Source organism: Epinephelus lanceolatus, chromosome 14, assembly GCF_041903045.1.
Source record: "Epinephelus lanceolatus isolate andai-2023 chromosome 14, ASM4190304v1, whole genome shotgun sequence".
NCBI classification, from domain to species: domain Eukaryota; kingdom Metazoa; phylum Chordata; class Actinopteri; order Perciformes; family Serranidae; genus Epinephelus; species Epinephelus lanceolatus.
The window spans coordinates 37911984-37935892 of NC_135747.1; the positions used below are offsets into that span (position 1 = coordinate 37911984).

General features: G+C 45.9%; 1 protein-coding gene across 4 annotated transcripts in view; it reads left to right on the forward strand.

Moving 5' to 3' along the window:
• The window catches only part of ttn.1 (titin, tandem duplicate 1), a 135137-nt gene that overhangs the window by 89187 nt on the left and 22041 nt on the right, over positions 1-23909 (forward strand). For all 4 annotated transcript variants that reach the window (XM_078174667.1, XM_078174668.1, XM_078174669.1 and 1 more), the window contains 11 exons: positions 51-17351; positions 17455-17751; positions 18000-18587; positions 19019-19321; positions 19446-19742; positions 19839-20126; positions 20306-20611; positions 20830-21132; positions 21218-21523; positions 21646-23409; positions 23524-23817. In XM_078174667.1, coding sequence (XP_078030793.1) covers positions 51-17351; positions 17455-17751; positions 18000-18587; positions 19019-19321; positions 19446-19742; positions 19839-20126; positions 20306-20611; positions 20830-21132; positions 21218-21523; positions 21646-23409; positions 23524-23817 — 22047 coding nt within the window. The remainder of the gene's footprint in view (positions 1-50; positions 17352-17454; positions 17752-17999; positions 18588-19018; positions 19322-19445; positions 19743-19838; positions 20127-20305; positions 20612-20829; positions 21133-21217; positions 21524-21645; positions 23410-23523; positions 23818-23909) is intronic.

Genomic DNA, 23909 nt, shown 5'->3' on the forward strand with positions numbered 1-23909 from the left:
TGCTGTGTTTAGTTTTTAAAGACACTAATCAATTCTTTTATGTCTGACAGATGTGCCTGGACCTCCAGTCAATCCAAGAGTCACAGACACAACCAAGACCACTGCCACCCTGAATTGGGGAAAACCTCTTGATAACGGTGGACTTGAAGTCACTGGATATGTGGTTGAGCACAAGAAGGAAGGAACAGAAGAATGGGTCAAGGACACCCCTTCATCTCCACTTAGGATCACAGAATTTGTTGTGCCTGAGCTGGAAACTGGTGTAAAATACCTCTTCAGAATTAGCGCTGTGAATGCCAAGGGAGCAGGTGAACCTGCTGTAACTCAGGAACTGACTGAGATAGTGGAGCATGCTGCTGAACCTGGTTTTGAGCTGGATCTTGAGCTCAGAAGAACCCTTGTCGTTAGAGCTGGCTGCTCCATTCGCCTCTTTGTGCCAATCAAGGGACGTCCTACACCTGCCGTCACCTGGACAAAGGAGGGTGGTCCTGTCCCACGTGCAGTCATTGACAGCACAGAGTCATTTACAATGCTGATTGTCCCTGAGAGTTCAAGGATTGATGCAGGTAAATATGAGCTTACCCTCGAAAACTCAGCTGGAAAGAAGAGTGCCGCTATACAAGTAAGAGTTCTGGATTCTCCTGGACCTCCACTCAACCTGAAACCAGTCAAGATTGACAAGGAAAGCATTACTCTTCAGTGGGAGATGCCTCTCATTGATGGTGGAGCCAGGATCACAAACTACATCATTGAGAAGAGAGAATCAACACGCAAGGCTTTTGCTACTGCTGTTACAAACTGCCCAACCACTTCAGTCAGGATTGGTGACCTGGGTGAAGGCTGTGAATACTACTTCAGAGTGTCTGCTGAGAATGAATATGGCATTGGTGAGGCGGTTGAAACTGTTGATCCAATTCGTGCTTCGCAGGCACCAACTCCTCCACAGAGTATTATTCCTACTGATATAACCAAGAACTCTGTGAGCCTGGCTTGGACTAAACCCAAGCACGATGGTGGAAGCAGAATTACAGGATATGTTCTTGAAGCCCAGAAAAAGGGAACTGACCAATGGACACATATTACAACAATCAAGAACATGGACTTCACAGTGAAGAATCTCAATGAGAGCGAGGAGTACACTTTCCGCGTAATGGCTGTCAATCTCTCAGGTAGAAGCGCTCCACGTGACAGCAAACCCATTGTTGTCAAGGATTCTACTTCCCTGCCTGAGTTTGACCTCCGTGGCGTATGTCAGAAGACTATTATTGCCAAGGCAGGAGATGACATCAAGGTTGAAATTCCAGTTATGGGACGTCCTAGACCAACTGTCTCCTGGCAAAAGGATGGCGCAGCCCTGAAGCTGACACAGAGAACCAATGTGGAAACTACTGCTGCTACTGTTATCCTCAGCATTGGTGAATGCAACAGAGCTGACAGTGGTGTTTACACCATGACGGGAAAGAACATTGTTGGTTCTGTAACAGACAATATCATTGTCAAAGTACATGATGTACCTGGACCACCCAAGGGACCAGTGAAGATTGTGGAGATAGCTCGTACCTATTGTATCTTTGCATGGGACCCTCCTGAGAATGATGGAGGCGTTCCAATCAACAATTATGTGGTGGAGATTAGAGACACCACTTCCCAAACATGGACAGAGCTGTCTTCTACTGTCATCCGTACCATGTTCAAAGCCATTCGCTTAAACACTGGATCAGAGTACCAATTCAGAGTAAAGGCTAAGAACAGATATGGTGCTGGAGCTCCCATTACCTCAGAGGCAGTAGTGGCTGCCTATCCATTTAAAGTCCCTGGCCCTCCTGGTACTCCCAATGTTGTTGCATTTACCAAGGACTCAATAACAATTGGCTGGAATGAGCCTGTGGCTGATGGTGGAAATGAGGTCATTGGTTATCATGTTGAGAGGAAAGAAAGGAGCAGTATCATGTGGCAAAAGATCAGCAAGGGTCTGGTGAAAGGAAACATATTTAAATCCACTGGCCTTGAAGATGGAATTGCCTATGAGTTCCGTGTCATGGCTGAAAACATGGCTGGAATTGGTAAGCCCAGCAAAGCCTCAGAACCAATACTGGCCTTGGACCCTGTAGACCCACCAGGTCAGCCTGTGCCAATATTTGTCAACAAGAATGTCATCACCATTCAGTGGACAAAGCCTGAGTATGATGGTGGTTTCAAAATCACTGGCTACATAGTGGAGAAGAAAGAACTTCCTACTGGCCGCTGGATTAGAGCCAACTTCACCAATATCATTGAGACAACATTCACTGTCAGTGGACTGACTCAAGATGCCTCCTATGAGTTCCGCGTTATAGCCAGAAACTCAGCAGGTGCAGTGAGTGTGCCCTCTGAGCCCTCAGACCCAATTACCTGCAAAGATGATATTATTGAGCCACGCATTATGGTAGATGCCATCTTTAAGGATGTTATTCTACTGAAGGCAGGGGAGTCCTTCAAGCTTGATGCTGATATTGCTGGTCAACCAACCCCATCTATGGTTTGGACCAAGAATGGAAAGGAGGTTGAGAACACGCTGAAACTGGAGATAAAGTTCACTGAACTGGAAACCACTCTGACCAACAAGGACTCTGTCAGATCAGATGGAGGAGAATTTGTTTTGACTGCCACTAATGTTGGTGGATTTGCTAAGCACATCTTTAAGGTTAAAGTGCTTGACAGACCTGGACCACCGGTTGGACCTCTTGAGGTGTCTAATGTCACCGCTGACAACTGTATACTGACCTGGGCTCCACCAGCAGATGATGGAGGTGCCAAAATTGAAGGTTATGTGATTGAGAAGCGTGAGTCAAGCAGACTGGTTTGGACCAATGTAGTCTCAGACCTGCAAGTTACACAGTACAAGGTGACCAAGCTGCTTAAAGGAAATGAATACATCTTCAGAGTTATGGCTCTAAACAAGTATGGACTTGGCGAGTCTCTTGAGTCAGAACCCACTATTGCAGAAAACCCATATGTGGTTCCAGATCCTCCAGGAAATCCTGAGGTGACTGCTATCACTAAAGATTCAATGGTTGTTATGTGGCAAGCGCCTAAGAGTGATGGTGGAACTCCCATCACCCACTACAATATCCAAAGGAAAGACAGAATAGGCCTCCGTTGGGTCAAATGCAACAAGAGGAAGGTCAAAGATCTACAGTTTAAGGTAACAGGCCTTGTTGTCGGACATGAATATAAATTCAGAGTAGTTGCAGAGAATGCTGCTGGAGTAAGTCCACCAAGTGCCTCGAGTCCATTCTACAAGGCCACCGACGGACTGTATAAGCCAGGAGCCCCATCCAACCCCAGAATCTTGGACACAACTAAGTCCTCAATTACTGTTGCCTGGAACAAACCTGTATATGATGGTGGCTCTGACATCACTGGCTACATGGTGGAGACCTGCATCCCATCTGAAAAGGCGGAAGATGAGGAATGGACTATTGTGACACCCAAAGAAGGACTTCTTGCCACCTCATTCACCATTATTAACCTGAAGGAAAACCAGGAGTACAAGATTAACATCTCTGCTGTCAACAGTGAAGGAGTTGGAGAGGCAGCATCTGTACCTGGTAATCCCAAGGCAGAGGACAGGCTCCTCCCACCTGAGATTGAGTTGGATGCTGAGCTCCGCAAGGTTGTCAGTCTTAGAGCTTGCTGCTCACTTAGACTGTTTGTGCCTATCAGAGGCAGACCAGCTCCTCAGGCTAAATGGACCAAAGGAGACGGTGAGCGTGTTGAGAGGGCAACCATTGACAGCACAACATCATACACGTTACTTGTAATTGAAAATGTCAACAGATTTGACAGTGGGAAGTATAATCTTACAGTTGAAAACAGCTCTGGCTCTAAGACAGTTACGGTCCAAGTCAGGGTGCTTGACACACCAAGTGCCCCACAGAATCTCAAGATTACAGCTGTAACTAAAGAAGCTGTCACTCTGACTTGGGATCCACCAGCGAATGATGGAGGAGTAAAGATTAAGAATTATATTGTTGAAAAACGCGAGTCCACAAGGAAAGCATATGCCACAGTCAAAGCCATGTGTCATCATACCACCTTTACAGTGGACCAACTCTTGGAAGGTTGCAACTATTACTTCAGAGTTTTAGCTGAGAATGAATATGGCATTGGCCTGCCCATTGAGACTATTGAATCAGTTAAAGTGTCTGAGAAACCACAGCCACCTGGCAAAATCACTCTTAAGGATGTTACCAAGAACAGCGTCACCCTCTCCTGGGAGAAGCCAGAGCATGATGGAGGAAGCAGAGTGGGCTGTTATGTTGTTGAGATCCAGCCAAAGGGTGTTGATAAGTGGACCCAGGCTGTGATAGTAAAGGAAACAGAAGCTACTATTAGTGGACTCATTGCAGGTGAAGAATACATGTTCCGTGTAGCAGCAAAAAATGAGAAAGGAGCAAGCGACCCACGTGAATTCGGTGTGCCTGTGATTGTGAAAGATCTTGTGATTGCCCCTGTTGCCAAAATGTTGTTCAACACATTCAGTGTGTTAGCAGGAGAAGACCTGACAGTACAGGTTCCATATGTTGCACGTCCCAAAGCAGCTATCTCCTGGGTAAAAGATGGTCAGCCTCTGAAGAGAACTACCAGAGTAAACTTTAGTGAAACAGACACACTGTTGGACCTCAGCATAAAAGAAGCTACTAAAGATGATGTTGGAAAGTACCACATTACCTTAAGCAACACAGCAGGAGAGTCATCAGTTGACATTGGCGTTGTTGTGCTTGACAAACCTGGCCAGCCTGGTGGTCCAGTAAAGGTGGAGGAGGTCACCTCTGACAGTATAACCATCTCCTGGAAGCCACCAGAGTATGATGGTGGTTGCACCATCAAAAACTACCTTGTGGAAAAGAGAGACACATCCACAACGAACTGGATGGTTGTGTCTCCAAACCTTGCAAGGACCAAAATCAAGGCAGGCAGGTTGAAGACTGGGTCTGAGTATCAGTTTAGAATCACAGCCGAAAACAGATATGGGAAAGGCCCAGCTCTACTCTCAGAGTGTATTGTGGCTCAATATCCATACAAGCTCCCAGGACCCCCAGGAACACCATCCATTGCAGCCTGCACCAAGGACAGTATGGTAGTGGCCTGGAATGAACCTGTGATTGATGGTGGAAGTACCATCTTGGGCTACCATCTTGAACGCAAAGAGAGAAACAGCATCCTGTGGGTGAAACTTAACAAGTCTCTTATTACAGACCAGACCTTCAAGACCACTGGTCTCGAACCAGGAATGGAATATGAATTCAGAGTTTATGCTGAAAACATTGTTGGAATAGGCAAAGTGAGCAAAGTGTCTGAGGGACGTGTTGCTAGAGATCCTTGTGATCCCCCTGGTACCCCAGAGGCAACAAAGATCAGTAAGGACTCCGTGACCATTGCTTGGACCAAGCCTGAATATGATGGTGGAGCAAAGGTTACAGGCTACGTTGTAGAAAAGAAGGATCTTCCTGAGGGTCGCTGGGTGAAGGCTAACTTTACCAACATCATTGAGACCGAATATGTTGCAACTGGACTTGTGCAGGACAACCAGTATGAGTTCCGTGTCATTGCCAGAAATGCTGCTGGTGTTTTCAGTATGCCCTCATACAGCACTGGTCCTATCACTGCAAGGGATGAGATTGAACCACCACGTATCAGCATTGACCCAGAGTACACACAGACTATTGTTGTTAATGCTGGAGACAACTTTAAGATTGATGCTGATGTTCATGGCAAACCATTGCCTTCTATCCATTGGATGAAGGGAGAGCAGGAACTGGGTAACACTATTCATAGAGAAATTAAGAACACACCCACCAAAGCATATATATCTGTCAAGGAAGCTAAACTTTCCGATGGAGGCCAGTACACTCTGCTACTCAAAAATCCAGGAGGAGAAAAGGCTGTACAGGTCAATGTTGTTGTTCTGGATAAACCCGGAGAACCACAAGGACCTCTTGTTGTTACAGGAATAACCAAAGAGCAGTGCTGCCTTGCTTGGAAGCCACCACTACAGGATGGTGGCAGCAAGATCTCTCACTACATTGTAAAGAGGAGGGAGACAGGCAGACTCGTCTGGACTGTTGTTGACTCAAAAGTGGAGAAGATTTGTTTGAAAATTACTAAGCTCCTGGAAGGAAATGAGTACATCTTCAGAGTCCATGCTGTCAACCAATTTGGAGTGGGTGCACCACTCGAGTCTGCTGCTGTCATGATCAAAGATCCATATGCTGCCCCTGGAGCACCTAAGAGCTTGGAAGTTTCAGATATTAAAAAGGATTCAATGGTGCTCACTTGGGAGGCTCCTTCTGAAGATGGAGGCAGTCCTGTCACTGGATACATAATTGAGAAACATGACAAAGAAGGTGTAAGATGGACAAGATGCAACAGGAATACAGTCACTGACTTGACTTTCAAGGTCACTGGGCTCTTGGAGAGCCATAACTACGAATTCAGAGTTGCAGCTGAGAATGCTGTAGGTGTTGGTGAGCCAAGCTCCCCAACTGTGTTCTATAAAGCCCTTGATCCCATCTTTAGGCCTGGCCCACCACACAATCCAAGAGTAACTGACACAACTAAATCCTCAGTTTTCCTGTCATGGGGCAAGCCTGTCTGTGATGGAGGCTGTGAGATTCAGGGATATATTGTTGAGTGCTGTACTACCACAGAGCCAGCAGTTCCAGCTGAAGTTCCAGCCGCAAAGGAAGCTGCTACAGAAGCCCCTGCTGAGGAATGGACAATGTGCACGCCACCAACAGGTGTCAAGAAGACCAAGTTTGAGGTTGCAAACCTGAAGGAAAACCAGGCATACAAGTTTAGAGTGTGTGCTATCAACAAAGTAGGAGTTGGTGAGCATGCTGATGTCTCTGGAGCTGTTGTTGCCCAGGACAGGGCAGAAGAGCCGGACCTTGACATTGACCCAGAACTGAGAAAGATTGTGACCATAAAAGCTGGAGCTTCCCTCAGACTATTTATTCCCATCAAAGGAAGGCCCACTCCTACCATCAAGTGGGACAAAGATGAAGCTGCACTTAAAGAGACAGCTCAGGTCGAGGTGACCAGCAGTTACACATCCCTTGTAATTGACAAGATGAGCAGAAATGATAGTGGAAAATACACCATCACTGCAGAAAATGCCAGTGGAACCAAATCTGCATTTGTTGTGGTCCGTGTTCTTGACACACCTAGTGCTCCTGTTAACTTGAAAGTGAAAGAAATTACAAACCAGTCGGTGACACTGGCATGGGAGCCACCTCTGTTGGATGGGGGCTCCAAGATCAAGAACTATGTCGTTGAAAAGAGGGAAAGCACACGCAAAACATATGCAGCTGTTGTAACAAATTGTCATGCTCTTTCGTGGAAGATTGAGCCACTTCAGGAGGGTTGTAGTTACTACTTCAGAGTCCTTGCTGAGAATGCACATGGTGTTGGCCTGCCTGCGGCAACTGTCGATCCTCTTAAGGTCTCCGAGGTGCCCCAGTGTCCGAAGAGCTTGAGTGTTACAGATCAAACCAGAACAAGCATCTCATTGGCCTGGGAGAAGCCTGAGTATGATGGTGGTAGCAGAGTCATGCAGTACCTGCTAGAAGTGAGCCTTAAGGGCCAGGAGAAGTGGTCTGCTGTTAACACGTTCAAGACAATGGAAGCTACTGTTTCCAATCTGAACGCAGGAGAGGAGTATCTGTTCAGAGTTATAGCAGTCAATGATAAGGGAAAGAGTGATCCCAAAGCCCTTGCTGGTCCAGTGATGACGAAGGACTTAGTCTTTGAGCCAGATGTTCGACCAGCATTCAGCAGCTACAGTGTCAATGTGGGCAAAGACCTGAATGTTGACATTCCCTACTTTGGACGTCCTAAGCCAACAGTCTCATGGAGTAAAGATGGAGCTCCTTTGAAATTCACTACCAGAGTTAACATTCACGAAACACCAACACATACGACACTGAGCATTAAGGAGGCAGCAGGTGATGATGGTGGCATGTACAGTATAAATGTAGCTAACTCAGCTGGAAAGAAGGATGCAACAGTTGAAATCATTGTACTTGACAAGCCTGGACCTCCATCCGGCCCTGTGAGGTTTGATGAAATCACAACACAGAGTGTCACTCTTTCATGGAATCCACCAAAGCACAATGGTGGCTGCCAGATTTCAAACTACATTGTACAGAAGAGAGATACTACCACAACAACATGGGAAAATGTCAGCATCAACTGTGCCAGAACCACCATCAAAGTGCCTAGACTGAAGACTGGAGCGGAGTACCAGTTCAGGATCATTGCTCAGAACCGCTATGGCAAGAGTCATGGTCTAGATTCATCTTCTGTGGTTGCTCAGTACCCATACAGAGAGCCAGGCCCTCCAGGCACTCCCTTCATCTCTTCTCTCTCTAGGGACCACCAAATTGTTGAGTGGCACGAGCCTGTCTCAGATGGAGGCAGTGCTGTCCTTGGCTACCATCTTGAAAGGAAAGAGAGGAATAGTATTCTTTGGGTCAAGATCAACAAGACACTTATACATGAGACTACTTTCAAGAGTCACCCCCTGGAGGAGGGTATTGAGTATGAATACAGGGTTTATGCTGAAAACATTGTTGGCATTGGCAGGTGCAGTAAGGTCTCAGAGGGCTGTGTTGCCCGTGACCCGTGTGATCCTCCTGGTACACCAGAGGCCATCCATATAACCAAAGATACTATTGTCATCCAGTGGACTAAACCAGAGTATGATGGTGGCAGTAATATAACTGGCTATACTGTGGAGAAGCGTGATCTGCCAGAGGGCAGGTGGGTAAGGGCAAACTTTACCAATGTGATTGAGACCCAGTTCACTGTCACTGGACTGACTGAAAATACACAGTATGACTTCAGAGTCATTGCTAAAAATGCTGTCGGCACCATCAGTAAGCCATCCTACAACAGCGGACCAATCACTGCAAGTGATAAGTTAGAGGCACCCAAATTCTCCATTGACCCTACATTTACCAAGACCATTATCGTCAATGCTGGAGAGACCTTTAAGCTGGATGCTGATGTCCGTGGCAAGCCACTCCCCACCATCCAGTGGTTCAAAGATGAAAAGATAATCGAGAATACACTCAGACTAGAGATTAAAAACACAGAGGACCGTGCAATGATTGTCATTAAGGACTCTGTTAGAATTGATGGTGGAATTTACACACTCCAATTGACAAATATGGCTGGTAGTGAAACTGTTCCATTCAACGTTGTGGTCCTGGACAGGCCTAGCCAATGTGAAGGACCCCTTCACATCACCGGAGTAGCTGAAGATAGATGCACACTGGTGTGGCGTGCCCCTCTACATGATGGAGGTAGTCCTATTAAGCACTACGTAATTGAGAGAAGAGAGACCAGTCGTCTAGCTTGGACAATTGTTTCTAGCAGCTGTGAAACCACACGCTATAAAGTCACCAAATTATTGGAAGGCAATGAGTATATGTTCCGTGTCATGGCCGTTAACAGTTATGGTGCCAGTGAGCCACTGGAGTCTAGTGGAGTGATTATGAAGACTCCATTTGTTCCTCCTGGTCCACCTCATATTGAGGATGTATCAAACATAGCTCATGATGGCATGACTATCACTTGGTCAGCCCCTGAGACAGATGGTGGCAGTGAGATTACCAATTACATAATTGAAAAGAAGGACAGACATGGAATCAAATGGACCAGATGCAACAGACAAAAAGTCACTGATCTCACCTTCAGAGTTACAGGCCTATCCACCGGCCATGAATATGAGTTCAGGGTGGCTGCAGAGAATGTAGTTGGAGCAGGAGAGCCAAGCCTTCCTAGTTCATACTACAAAGCCAGTGATCCCAAGTACAAACCCGGTGCCCCAGCATATGTGAATGTAATTGACTCCACTAAGAGCTCCATTACAGTGTCATGGGGTAAGCCTCTCTCTGATGGCGGTAGTGCCGTTCAAGGATACATTGTTGAAGTCTGCAAGGCTGAGGAGGAGGAATGGACCATGGTCACTCCCCCCACTGGCCTGCGTGTCAACAAATATGAAATAACCAAACTTACTGAGAGTCAGGAGTATAAGATTCGGGTGTGTGCTTTGAACAAACTGGGAGTTGGTGAGCCAGCAGCTCTCTCTGGAACAGCTAAGCCAGAGGAAAGGGTGGACCCACCAGAGATCCACCTTGACTCTGTGCTGAGGAAGGGCATCACTTTGAAAGCTGGTGGATCTGTGAGAATCCATATTCCATTCAAGGGCAGGCCAACACCTGAAATTAAGTGGACTAAGGATGAGGGAGCCGTAACTGAAAGAGCAGTTATTGAGAAAGCTCTTAACTTCACACAGTTGTCCATTGACTCATGTGACAGGGGTGACTCAGGAAAATACATGCTGACCCTGACAAACAGCAGTGGCTCTGTGTCTGAGCTTGTTGCTGTTAAAGTCCTGGATACACCTGGTGCCCCACAGAACCTTGTTGTTAAAGATGTCAAAAAGGACTCAGTCATTCTTGTATGGGATGCCCCACTGATTGATGGAGGTTCCAAAATCAAGAATTATGTAATTGACAAACGTGAATCAACCAGAAAGGCATATGCAAATGTGTCCATGAAATGCACGAAGACAACTTTCAAGGTTGAGAACTTGATTGAAGGCGCTATGTACTACTTCAGAGTCATGGCTGAGAATGAATATGGAATCGGCCAGGCTGTTGAAACAAAGACTGCTTCGAAGGCCTCTGAGGTACCACTGCCTGTTGGAAAAATTTTCCTCACTGATGTCACCAAGGCCAGTGTCTCACTGGCCTGGGAGAAACCTGAGCATGATGGAGGTAGTAGAATTGGTGGATACCTAATTGAGATGCAACCCAAGGGTACAGATAAGTGGGGAGTTGCAACAAATACAAAGACATGTGAGGGCACTGTCACAGGCCTCTCAGCAGGAGCAGAATACCTATTCCGTATAATTGCTTACAATGAGAAGGGAAAGAGTGAGCCAAAGGCACTTGCTGCACCTGTTGTCGCCAGTGACATGACCATGGAGCCAAGCATTAAGATGCAATTCAACACCTACAGTGTATTAGCTGGAAAGGATTTGAAGCTGGAGTTCCCTGTGCTTGGCAGGCCCAAACCTCATGTTACCTGGACGAAGGATGGTCAGCCTTTGAAGGTGACATCCAGGCTCAATGTTTTACAAACTCCAACAACAACTGGAATTCAAATTACAGAGGCATCCAAGGAGGACTTTGGCAAATATTCCATTACAGCAACCAGCAATGTCGGCACAATCACTGAGGATGTTACTGTCATTATCCTTGACAAGCCTGGTCCACCAAAAGGTCCAATCAAGGTTGTTGAAGTGAGCAACACCTTTGTCCATCTCTCCTGGGAGCCTCCAGAGTATATGGGCGGATGCCAGGTAAAGAACTACATAGTGGAGAAGAGAGACACTACCACCACAACATGGCAGCCAGTCACCACGCAGCTTGCTAGAACAGCTTTTAAGGTCACCAAGCTGAAAACTGGTGCAGAATACCAGTTCAGAATCATAGCTGAAAACAGATATGGAAAGGGTGTGTCTCTGGATTCCAAGTCCATTGTTGTTCAATATCCATACAAACCACCAGGGCCTCCAGGAACACCATTTGTCAAATCTGCAACTAAGGAAATGATGATCATTGAATGGAATGAGCCAGTCAATGATGGTGGAAGTGCAGTTATTGGTTACCATCTAGAAAGCAAGGAGAGGAGCAGCATCATGTGGAACAAACTGAACAAGACTCTTATCACTGATACTCAATTCAAGATCTGCAATCTTGAGGAGGGTGTTGGATATGAATTCAGAGTCTATGCTGAAAATATTGTTGGCATTGGAAGATGCAGTAAAGTATCCGAGTCCTTTGTTGCTCGTGACCCATGTGATCCGCCCGGTGCTCCTGAAGCTGTATCTATTTCTAAGACCCAAATAACGATTCAGTGGACCAAGCCTCAGTATGATGGTGGCAGCAAAGTGAACGGCTATATTGTAGAAAGAAAAGATCTTGCCTCCCCTGATAAGCGCTGGGTAAGAGCTAATTTCACTAATATAATTGAGACTGAGTATACTGTCACTGGCCTGACAGAGAATGAGCAATATGAATTCAGAGTTGTTGCAAGAAATGCAGCTGGAGTCTTCAGCGAGCCATCTGATAGCTCTGGACCTATTACTGCTACTGATGAAATTGAACCACCCAGAGCCTCAATGGATCCCAAATACAAGGATGTTATTTTTGTCAATGCTGGAGAACACTTGCTTCTTGATGCCGACTTTTATGGAAAACCGATTCCTGAAGTTGCCTGGCTAAAAGAGGGCAAGGAAATGGAAAAAGCCCTGCGCATTGAAGTGAAAACAACACAAAAACGTGCAGCCATGACCATTAAGGATGTAACCAAACTTGATGGTGGCCACTATGACCTTGTTCTCAAAAATCTGGGTGGTACAAAAACCTTCCCTATCACTGTCAAAGTCCTTGATAAGCCAGGTCCACCCATTGGACCAATGAACGTGACAGGAGTCATGGCCGACAGGTGCATCCTTTCCTGGTCTGAACCAGCTCAGGATGGTGGGGCTAGCATCACTCACTACATTCTGGAGAAGAGAGAGACTAGCAGGTTGTCCTGGACAGTGGCTGCACCAAATGTCAAGGGTCTGTTCTATAAACTAACAAATCTGCTCCCTGCAAATGAATACATTTTCAGAGTCAGGGCAGTCAACAAATATGGTGCTGGTGATTGTCTTGAGAGTGAACCCATCATTGCACGCAATCCTTACAAGCCACCTTCAGCCCCTGGAACTCCAGAAGCAAGTCAGATTACAAAGGACTCTATGGTACTATCATGGACTGCTCCAGAACAGACTGGTGGAGCTGACATTGAAGGCTACCACCTTGAAAAACGTGACAAAGATAGTGTAAGGTGGACAAAATGTAACAGACAAAAGCTAACTGACACACACTTGAAGGTCACAGGTCTAATGACAGACCACTTCTATGAGTTCCGTGTTGCTGCTGAGAATGAGGCTGGAATGGGAGAGCTTAGTGAACTGTCCCTATTCTACAGAGCATGTGATGCCACAACACCCCCTGGACCTCCACACCATCCTAAGGTAACAGACTACACAAAGTCTTCTGTGTCTCTGTCCTGGGGCAAACCTGACTTTGATGGTGGTGCCTACATAAAAGGTTACATTGTTGAAATGAGGGAGTATACACCAGTGCCTGAATCAACAGAGGAGACAGAAGTAGCCCCAACAGTGGAAAAAGAGTGGACCATGTGCACTCCACCCACTGGCATTCAAGCCACTAAACTCTGTATCACAGACCTGAAGGAGGGTGGAGAGTATCAGTTCCGTGTCTGCGCTATCAATTCTGAGGGAGTGGGGGAGGCTGCTAACGTCCACAGCACTGTGGTTACTTCTGACAGGGTAGAAGCACCAGAGATTGAGCTGGATGCTGATCTCAGAAAGGTGGTGTCTGTGCGTGCTGGTGGAACTCTGCGTCTGTTTGTCACCATCAGGGGAAGACCTGAACCTGCTGTGAAATGGGAGAAGGTTGAGGGTACTCTCACAGAGCGTGCTGCAATTGACACCACCAGTTCATACACCATGCTTGTCATTGACAATGTTAATCGCTTTGACAGTGGCAAGTACTCCCTAACACTTGAGAACAGCAGTGGTTCAAAATCAGCTGTTGTTGCAGTGAGAATTTTGGACACACCAAGTGCACCACAAAACTTTGCTGTGAAGGAGCTCAAGAAGGACTCTGTGACTCTTGCCTGGGATACACCACTCACTGATGGTGGTTCTAAAATCACAAACTACATTGTAGAGAAGAGAGAGTCTGTCAGGAAGGCCTATACTACAGTCACCAGCAACTGCATGGCCAACTCGTTCAAGATTGAAGATCTGCCTGAGGGTGGCATTTTTTACTTCAGAGTTTGTGCTGTAAATCAGTATGGCCAAGGACAGATGGTTGAAACCAAAGAAGTCAAAGTGGCTGAGGTACCACTGCCACCAAGCAAGGTTAGCCTTGTGGATTTGACAAAGACCAGTGTGTCACTGGCATGGGAAAAACCTGCTCATGATGGTGGAAGCAAAGTCATGTGTTACAATGTAGAATTTATGCCTAAGAGGGGAGACAAATGGGGCACAGCATGCACAGCCAAGGGGCTAGAAGCAACTATTCCTAATCTGACTCCTAATGAAGCCTATTTATTCAGAGTTATTGCAATCAATGAGAAAGGAAAGAGTGAGCCAAAGGATCTTGGCTTGCCTGTGGTTGCAAAGGATGTTGCAATTGAACCATCTGTCAACTTACTATTTACCACATACAGTGTGAAGGCTAAAGATGACCTCATTGTTGAGGTTCCTGTAAGAGGCAGACCAAAGCCTGTTGTATCCTGGAAGAAGGATGGCCTTCCTTTGAAGCAAACATCATCAGTGACCATTGAAAGAACTGCAACCTCAACCAAAATTATCATCAAAGACGCTAACAAAGAACATGTTGGCAAGTATGAACTCACCCTGGCCAACTCAGCAGGAACTGTCACAGCAGATATTGGAATTGTTGTTCTTGATAAACCAGGTCCACCTAAGGCTGTTAAGGTGGATTCTGTTACGTCAGACAGCATCACGCTGTCCTGGTCTCCACCAGATTACGATGGTGGCTGCTCCATCAGTAACTATATTGTGGAGAAGAGAGACACAAACACACAAGAATGGCAGATGGCAGCAAGTAACATTGCCAGAACATCTTTCAAGGCTGGCCGCCTGACACATGGATCAGAGTACCAGTTCCGCATATATGCAGTCAACCGTTATGGAAAGAGTGTGTATGTGGATTCACCTGGAATCACTGCTCAGTATACTTTCAGACAACCCGGACCTCCCTCCACGCCTATAGTGAAATTGGCCACGAAGTCTTACATGGTGGTGACTTGGAATGAGCCAGTCAATGATGGTGGTAGTCCTGTTGTGGGCTACCATCTGGAGAGGAAGGAGCGTTCTAGCATTCTTTGGACAAAGATGAATAGAGGAATGATCAAAGATACAGAATACAAAGTCAATGGAGTTGAAGAGGGCATGATGTATGAATACCGTGTCTATGCTGAAAATATTTCTGGTATTGGTAAATGCAGCAAGGCCTGTGAAGCTGTAGCAGCCAGAGATCCATGTGATCCTCCAGGCACACCTGTGGTCACTGCTATTACCAGAACATCTGTTTCCTTGTCTTGGGATAAACCAGAGTATGATGGTGGAGCCAAGGTTACTGGCTACACCATTGAACGCAGAGACCTTCCTGCAGGACGCTGGACAAGGTGCAACTTCACCAATGTGCCTGAGACCCACTATGAGGCAACAAGCCTTGTAGAAAACAGCCAGTATGACTTCCGTGTCATTGCTAAGAATGCAGCTGGATTGTTCAGTGAACCATCTGACAACACTGGCCCCATCACTGTCAAGGATGATGTGGATCCACCGCGCATCATGATGGATGTCAAGTTCAGAGAGACATTGCTTGTGAAAGCAGGAGAAACTCTGAAGATTAATGCTGACCTTGCTGGACGCCCCGCCCCTGTCATTTCCTGGACCAAGGATGGCAAAGAGATTGAGCTGAGAGCCAGAATCCAGATTGTTTCAACTGATACTAGCACTTCTGTCATTGTGAAGGATTGCATTAGAAAAGATTCTGGACAGTATGCCCTGATTCTACAGAATATTGGTGGAACAGTAACAATGCCAATAAACTGTGTGATTCTAGATAAGCCAGGGCCCTCAGCAGGACCTCTGCAGATCACAGGTCTCACATCTGATTCATGCACTCTGTCATGGGGCCCTCCTCAGGAGACTGGTGGTGCTGATATCACACATTATGTTGTTGAGAAGCGTGACACCAGCCGCTTGGCATGGACAGTGGTGAAGGGAGAAGTCACAAAAACATACCTCAAAGTCACAGGACTGCTTAAGGGAGATGAATATATTTTCAGGGTTTTGGCTGTCAACAAGCATGGACTTGGTGAGGCTCTGGAGAGTGATGCTGTAAAGATTACAGATCCATACACTGTTGCCGCTGCTCCAACGAATGTTGACGTCACTACCATAACTGGAGATTCAATGACCCTCACCTGGTGCAAGCCACCCAGTGATGGAGGCAGCCCTATCACTGGATATGTGATTGAGCGCCGTGAGAAGACGGGTATGCGCTGGGTCCGTGTGAACAGAGATCCAGTTGTTGAATGTACCACAGTTGCAACCAAACTACGTAAGGGTTGTGAGTATGACTTCAGAGTCTATGCTGAAAATGCTGCTGGTCTGAGTCCTCCAAGTGAACGATCTGCAACATTCAGAGCACTAGATCCTTTGGTTGCTCCCTCTCGCCCAACCAAGCCAAAGATCGTGGATTCAACCAAGGCCAGTGTGTCCATTGTCTGGAAACCACCAGCAGATGATGGTGGTGCTCCCATCCTTGGATACAGTGTAGAATACAGAGACTACATCCGCAAACCAAAGCCAGAGGTTGAGGAAGAAGAGGAAGAATATGAGGAGGAGGAAGAGGAAGTGCCTGAATCACCCGAAGAATTAGCAAGATGGGTTGAAGCTATCCCTCTTACCAAAAGCTTGGAGTTCACAGTTACTGGACTTAAGACAGATGCAGAATATGAATTCTGTGTCAAGGCAATAAACAAAGTTGGCAGCAGTGTGCGTAGCCCATATTCAGATGGAGCTGCAGCAAAGGACAGAACTGCAGAGCCATCATTTGATGTTGATATTGAGATGCGTAAAGTACTTATTGTCAAGCATGGCACAGCATTTACTCTCAATGTACCATTCAAGGGCAAACCTGTGCCTTCAGTGGCATGGGCCAAGGAGGGCATTGATCTGAAGGTCAGAGGTACCATTGAATCAACAGAAAATAGTACTTCACTGACCATTGAGAAGTCATCCAGAAATGACTCTGGGGAGTACTGCGTCACTCTTGAATCATCACTGGGAAAAGCAACATTGCCTGTGGTTGTCAAGGTGCTTGACTCTCCTGGACCTCCTGTCAATGTCAAAGTTTCAGCGGTGACCAGGGATTCTGCAACCCTCACTTGGGAACTTCCAGAGAATGATGGTGGTGATGCAGTGAAGGCCTACCATGTTGAAAAACGCGAGGCCAGTAAGAAGGCCTGGGTGACTGTGACCAGCAACTGTCGCACACTGACATACAAGGTAGAAGACTTGCAAGAGGGTGCTGTGTATTACTTCAGAGTTATTGGAGAAAATGAGCATGGAGTGGGTGTCCCTCAGGAGGCCAAGGCTGGAACAAAGATCACAGGTAACATTTACTGACAGTTTTTAAATGTGAAATGCTGTGAATTAATAGAACCTCTACTGTTGAACAAAATGTGCTTCATAAAAATTACTTCTGTCTGTTACAGAGGTACCAAGTCCACCCATGAAACTTGGAGTTGCAAATGTTACCAAGGACAGCGTTACGATTGCCTGGACAAGACCAGAATACGACGGTGGTAGCAGAGTCACTGGTTACCTCATCGATGCCCTGGAGAAGGGACAGACCAAGTGGGTGAAGTGTGCCACTGTGAGGACCATGACCCACACGATCAAGAGCCTGAGGGAGTGTGCCGAGTACTACTTCAGAGTCCGTGCAGAGAACCATGCTGGACTCAGTGAACCGAAGGAGATGATTGTTCCTGTTATTGTCAAGGAAATACATGGTAGTTATTTTCTACTAAATTTTGATATTAGTTATGTATTCAGATTGAATTTTACTGTCCTTAGAAAACAGGACACTGTGCATAAAGAAAAAAATTTAAAACATTTACATTTAAAATATATTCTGTGTAATAAAAATTTGCATTACAGACAGTTTTTGAAAAGAAATGGAATTTGTGGAAAAATGCAGATGAATGGAGTTACTTAAGATGACATTAATTATCACATTGATGTCTTGTTTTGTCAACAGAGGCACCAGAGTTTGACCTAAAGAACTACCCCAAGAATACAGTTTATGTGAAAGCAGGATCCGACCTGACCTTTGAGATTCCTCTCACCGGCAGGCCCATGCCTAAGGTGACAATGTCCAAGAACAATGTTGTCATTAAGGGATCCAAGAGGCTGCTAACAGAAGTAACTCCAGACAGTTTAATCATCACCCTAACTGAAAGCATTTCAAGTGACGCTGGCAAATATGAAGTCACTGCCTCAAATCCGGGAGGTACCACCAAGATCCCCCTTATTTTTGTTGTGCTGGACAAACCTGGACCTCCTGTAGGTCCAGTCGAGGTCGGAGAGGTCGGAGAGACCACAGTGTGTCTGAAATGGGGTCTTCCAGAGTATGATGGTGGCAGTCCTGTTACCAACTACATTGTTCTGAAACGTGAAACCAGCACTCCTACCTGGGCAGAGGTGTCAACTACCATTGCCAGAAGTGCAATCAAAGTGACTAAGCTGACCAAAGGAGAAGAGTATCAGTTCAGAATCAAGGCTGCGAATCGCTTCGGTGTCAGTGACCATATTGACAGCAAGCCAGTCATGATAAAGCTTCCATACAGTAAGTCCATCCAATTCAAGACATTATAATGTAGCTTTAATGAGCCGGTTCCTTAACTATGACAGATGAGTACTAATCAATTACCATCAGTTACATTGGGAATATATCTCTGTATATTGCACCTTCTTTTTGTACTTTGTACTGTAAACCTTTGTGCATTCATTGGACAATTTTGCACATTTCTGCACAAACAACCACTTCTAAAAACTGCATAGCTGTTTAATTTGAATCCACAACAAAGCTATGAATAAAATACAATGAAAAAATATACAATATATTTTTTCATTGTATTTTATTCATAGCTTTGTTGTACTTCTATTTCAAATAGGGGTGTTAATAAATTATCTCTTAATTATCCATTTTATTTCGCAACTTTTGTTTTATGGATGATAAATCTAAATAAACATTAACATGAATGCTGACCGTTACAGCCATCCCTGGACCTCCATCCACACCATGGCTCAGCTTTGTCTCTAGAGAGAGTCTGACAGTCTGCTGGAATGAGCCGGTCAATGATGGTGGAAACCCTGTAATTGGATACCATCTCCAGATGAAGGAGAGGAGCAGCATCCTCTGGCAGAAGATCAATAAGACAGCAATCTCAGGAAACCAGTGGCGAGTCACAAACATCTGTCCTGGCCTCATCTATGAATTCAAGGTGGCAGCAGAAAATGCCGCCGGAATTGGAAAGATGAGCAAGACCTCTGAAGAGGTGCTTGCTATTGATGCTTGCGGTAAGTATTTTTGATTCGGATCTTCATCTTCAGTTTACAGGAGACCCATACCTTTAAATAATACAAGCTTATACTAAGACTATTGTTTCATTAAAATTGCATCTTTTCCACTTTAATGTTACAGAGCCCCCAGCAAATGTCCATATCACAGAAGTCACCAAGAACTCAGTCAGCCTTGCCTGGCAGAGACCTCCATTTGATGGTGGCAGCAAGATAACAGGTTACAGTGTGGAGAGGAGGGAAGCTCCCAGTGGCAGATGGGTGAAGGCCAACTTCACAAACATCATTGACCTGGGCTTTACTGTATCTGGACTGACCCAGGATGAGTCTTACGAGTTCAGAGTTTTCGCCAAGAATGCTGTTGGATCTGTCAGCAACCCATCTCTCATTGCCGGCCCAGTCACTTGTGTTGATGCATGTGGTGAGTTTTTGATTCATATCCATGTAACATGTCTTGTTTACTTTTATTGGGTTGTTACTTTTATTTTTAATTATAACCATATCTTGTGTCCCACAGGTGCCCCAGCCATTGACCTTCCTCCAGAGTATCTGGATGTGGTTCAGTACAAGGCTGGAGCTTCAGTTAAGCTTAGAGTTGGAATCATTGCCAAGCCTCTGCCAACAATTGAGTGGCTCAAGGATGGAAAGGAGCTGGTACCAACCTCTACCCTGTCTGTTGAAAGCACAACTGACACTTCTGCTGTTCTGATCAAGGATGCATCTCGCTTCGACACGGGCTCATATGAGATCAAGATCAAGAATGTTCTTGGCTCAGCATCTGCAACCATCAGGATTGAAATCCTAGGTACTTAGAAATTCTTGCTTCACCCTAAATATTTCCTTAAATCTGAATTCTGAATTCCATATTTCTGAGCTCCTATGTCCGATTTAAACTGAAATGCCCTCATGTATACAGTCTTCCATTATCCCTGTATTTAATGTCTATGTGCTCTTCCCTTTTTTTTTTGTTTTACCTCCCTGCAGACAAACCTGGACCCCCGGCAGGTATCATTAACTTCAACTCTGTCACGGAAGACAGGATCATCTTCAGCTGGGAGCCTGTGCCTGAGTCTGACCAGGGAGGTTTCAAGGTGACCCACTACATTGTTGAGAGGCGCGAAACCAGTCGAGTGGTCTGGTCCACAGTTTCAGACCGGCATGAGCAAACACACATAACAGCCAGCAAGCTAATGCGTGGAAATGAGTATGTGTTCCGCGTAATGGCTGTTAATAAGATTGGAGTTGGAGAGCCACTGGTATCGGAGCCGGTCATTGCTAAGAACGCCTTTGGTAAGTTTTGGCCTGCAGAGTACTGTGAATATGATTGTCAATGTGAATGTCATACCAGATTTTATGATAATTACCCTGCAGCAATAAAACCTCATCTTTGTTTTTGCTTTTACAAATTCTTTGCTTTTATGAGAAACACAAATGGAAAAAAAATTGTCAAGATTTGTACTTATTTTATCATTCGAAACGCCTAACATGTTTGTTATTAATTTCAATAGTAACTCCTGGGCAGCCTCACACTCCTGAGGTAAATATCATCACTAAGTCCACCATGGTGGTGGAATGGGACAAACCAGGTGTAGATGGAGGTAGCCCTGTTACAGGCTACTATCTGGAGAGACGTGATAAGAAGAGCTTGCGCTGGATTAGAGTTTACAAAGACCCTGTCAAAAACATCAAACAGACAGTCTACCATCTGACAGAAGGAAATGAGTACCAATATCGCGTCTGTGCCATTAACAAGGCTGGAGAGGGACCATTCTCTGATGCATCAGACTACTACAAGGCTGCTGACCCAGTTGGTAAGTGGTCTGACATTCAAAGAAATCCACAACATCAAGAAAGATACATTTACAGTCCTACCTAACAAATACATGTTGCTTATAGATCTACCTTATGAGCCTTGCAAGCTGAAGGTGGTGGATTCCACCAAGACATCCATCACCTTGGGCTGGTCCAAGCCAGAATGGGATGGAGGCAGTGAGATCACCAGCTACATGGTGGAGAAGCTTGTTGAGGGAGAGGTGGAATGGGCTATGATCACCTCCAAGGGAGAGGTCAAGACAACAGAGTACACAGTTCACAACCTAAAACCAGATGTCAACTACTTCTTCAGAGTGTCAGCAGTCAACTGTGCTGGCCGTGGAGAACCTCTGGAGATGACTGAGCCTGTGCAAGCCAAGGATATCCTGGGTAAATTCATACATAAACAAATAAAGGGATCATTGAAAATGTGTTCAGTTTGTAACATGTATGCCCTGTCTTGTTCAGCAGTCCCTGTGTGACCTTGTATATTTTTTTTATGATTTTCACAGAGGAGGCCCAGATTGACACAGATGTAGCCATGAGAACTCACTATATTGTTAAGGCTGGCAAAGATGTGGAGCTCTCTGTTCCTCTAAAGGGCAGACCAGCTCCCACTGCTTCTTGGAGTAAGGGAGAAGAATGCATCGATCGTGACCCCAAATATGAATTCCACCACTCAGACACTACCACAGTCCTTGTTATGCGTGAGGTTACCAGGCTTGACACTGGAAAGTACACAGTGAAGATAGAGAATGGTGTTGGAGAGCCAAAGACCCTAACCCTGTCTGTGAAGGTTCAGGATACTCCAGCTCAGTGCAGGAACCTGGTCCTGAAGGATGTGACCCGTGGAAAGGTCACTCTCTGCTGGGAGCCTCCACTCCTTGATGGCGGTGCTGAGATCACAAACTACATTGTTGAAAAGAGGGACTCCTCCAAGAGATCCTTCTCTGCAGTGACAAACAAATGCACAGACACTACATATACCCTTGAAGACCTCTCAGAGAAGACATCCTACTTCTTCCGTGTGTTAGCAGAGAATGAGAATGGTGTAGGTGATCCATGTGAAACAGTTGAGCCTTTGAAGGCCACAGAGACTCCAGGACCAGTCAAGGAAGTTTCCATGAAGGATTCGTCCAAGACTTCCATCACTCTGCAGTGGCTGAAGCCAGATTACGATGGCGGCAGCATCATCTCTGATTACGCAATTGAGAAGAAGCTCAAGGGCGAGGACTGGTCAATGGCAGGAACCAGCAGACAATGTGAGTTTGAGGTCAAGAAACTCAAGGAGCACTCAGAAATGTTCTTCAGAGTTGCTGCCAGGAATGAGAAAGGACGGGGTGACTTTGTTGAGATTGGGCCTATCAAGGTCATTGAGTACCTTATCACACCTGAGGCAAACCTTTCAGAGTACCCACAAGGCCGCATTAATGTTCGTCTGGGTCACAATGTGCACATTGAGCTGCCATACAAAGGTAAACCCAAACCCTCCATTCTGTGGCTGAAGGACAACCTGCCTCTGAAGGAGAGTGACCAAATCCGCTTCAAGAAGACAGAAAACAGAGCCACTCTAATGATTAAGAATGTGAAGAAGGAGAATGAGGGTAAATACACCCTGACACTTGACAATTTGGTCAACAGGAAATCCTTCCATGTCCATGTCATCACACTTGGACCACCATCAAAGCCTGTTGGACCCATCCGCTTGGATGAAGTGAGAGCTGAGAGCATCATGATCTCCTGGGAAGAACCTGATGACGATGGTGGTGGAGACATCACCTGCTACAGTGTAGAGAAGCGTGACACCTCCCAGCCCGACTGGAAGATGGCCTGCTCCAGTGTAACAGGTACTCAGTTCAAGATCCCCAACCTGATCAAGGGTGTCCAGTACCAGTTCAGAGTGTGTGCTGAGAACAGATATGGTGTCAGCGAGCCTCTGGTCTCACAGATGGTCATCGCCAAGCACCAGTTCAGGCCCCCAGGCCCACCAGGCAAGCCTTTCGTTTACAATGTCACCAATGACGGCATGTCCATCCAGTGGGACAAGCCCATCTATGACGGTGGTACCCCCATCCAAGGCTTCCATGTGGAGAAGAAGGAAAAGAACAGCATCATGTGGCAAAAAGTGAACACTATGCTGATTAAAGAAACAGAATACAGGATCCTGGAGCTCATTGAGGGCCTTGAGTACTCCTTCAGAGTCTATGCCCAGAATGATGCTGGCTTCAGCCGAATGAGTGATGAGAGCAAGCCAGTCATGGCTGTCAGTCCTGTTGGTGAGTGCAGATTCAAACCATTATTTTGTTTAATTGATAAACTACAAGCATACAGCACATTAGAATTACGATATAAAAGAAAAAAAGTTCAAAGATGAATTTTATGCCTTCCAGATGCTCCTGGCCAGCCTGACTACATTGATGTGACCAGTGACTCAGTGACACTGAAGTGGGATGCCCCCAAACATGATGGTGGTAGCAAGATTACCAGCTACAGCATCGAGAAACGCCAAGGACAAGGCCGCTGGTTCAAGGCCAACTTGACTGAAGTACATGACTGCCAGCACACTGTCACTGGATTGGCAACAAATGAACGCTATGAGTTTAGAGTGACAGCCAGAAATGCCATTGGTGTTGTTAGTCCGCCCTCCAACTCCTCTGGCATGATTGTGGTCAGAAGTGAGAATGGTGAGTAGTGAAAGAATTTGTAGGGTAGGGGGGGGGGGGCGCTCATGATTGTATTAATAGCAGTCTGAACTTCAGGACTGATGTGTAAATGA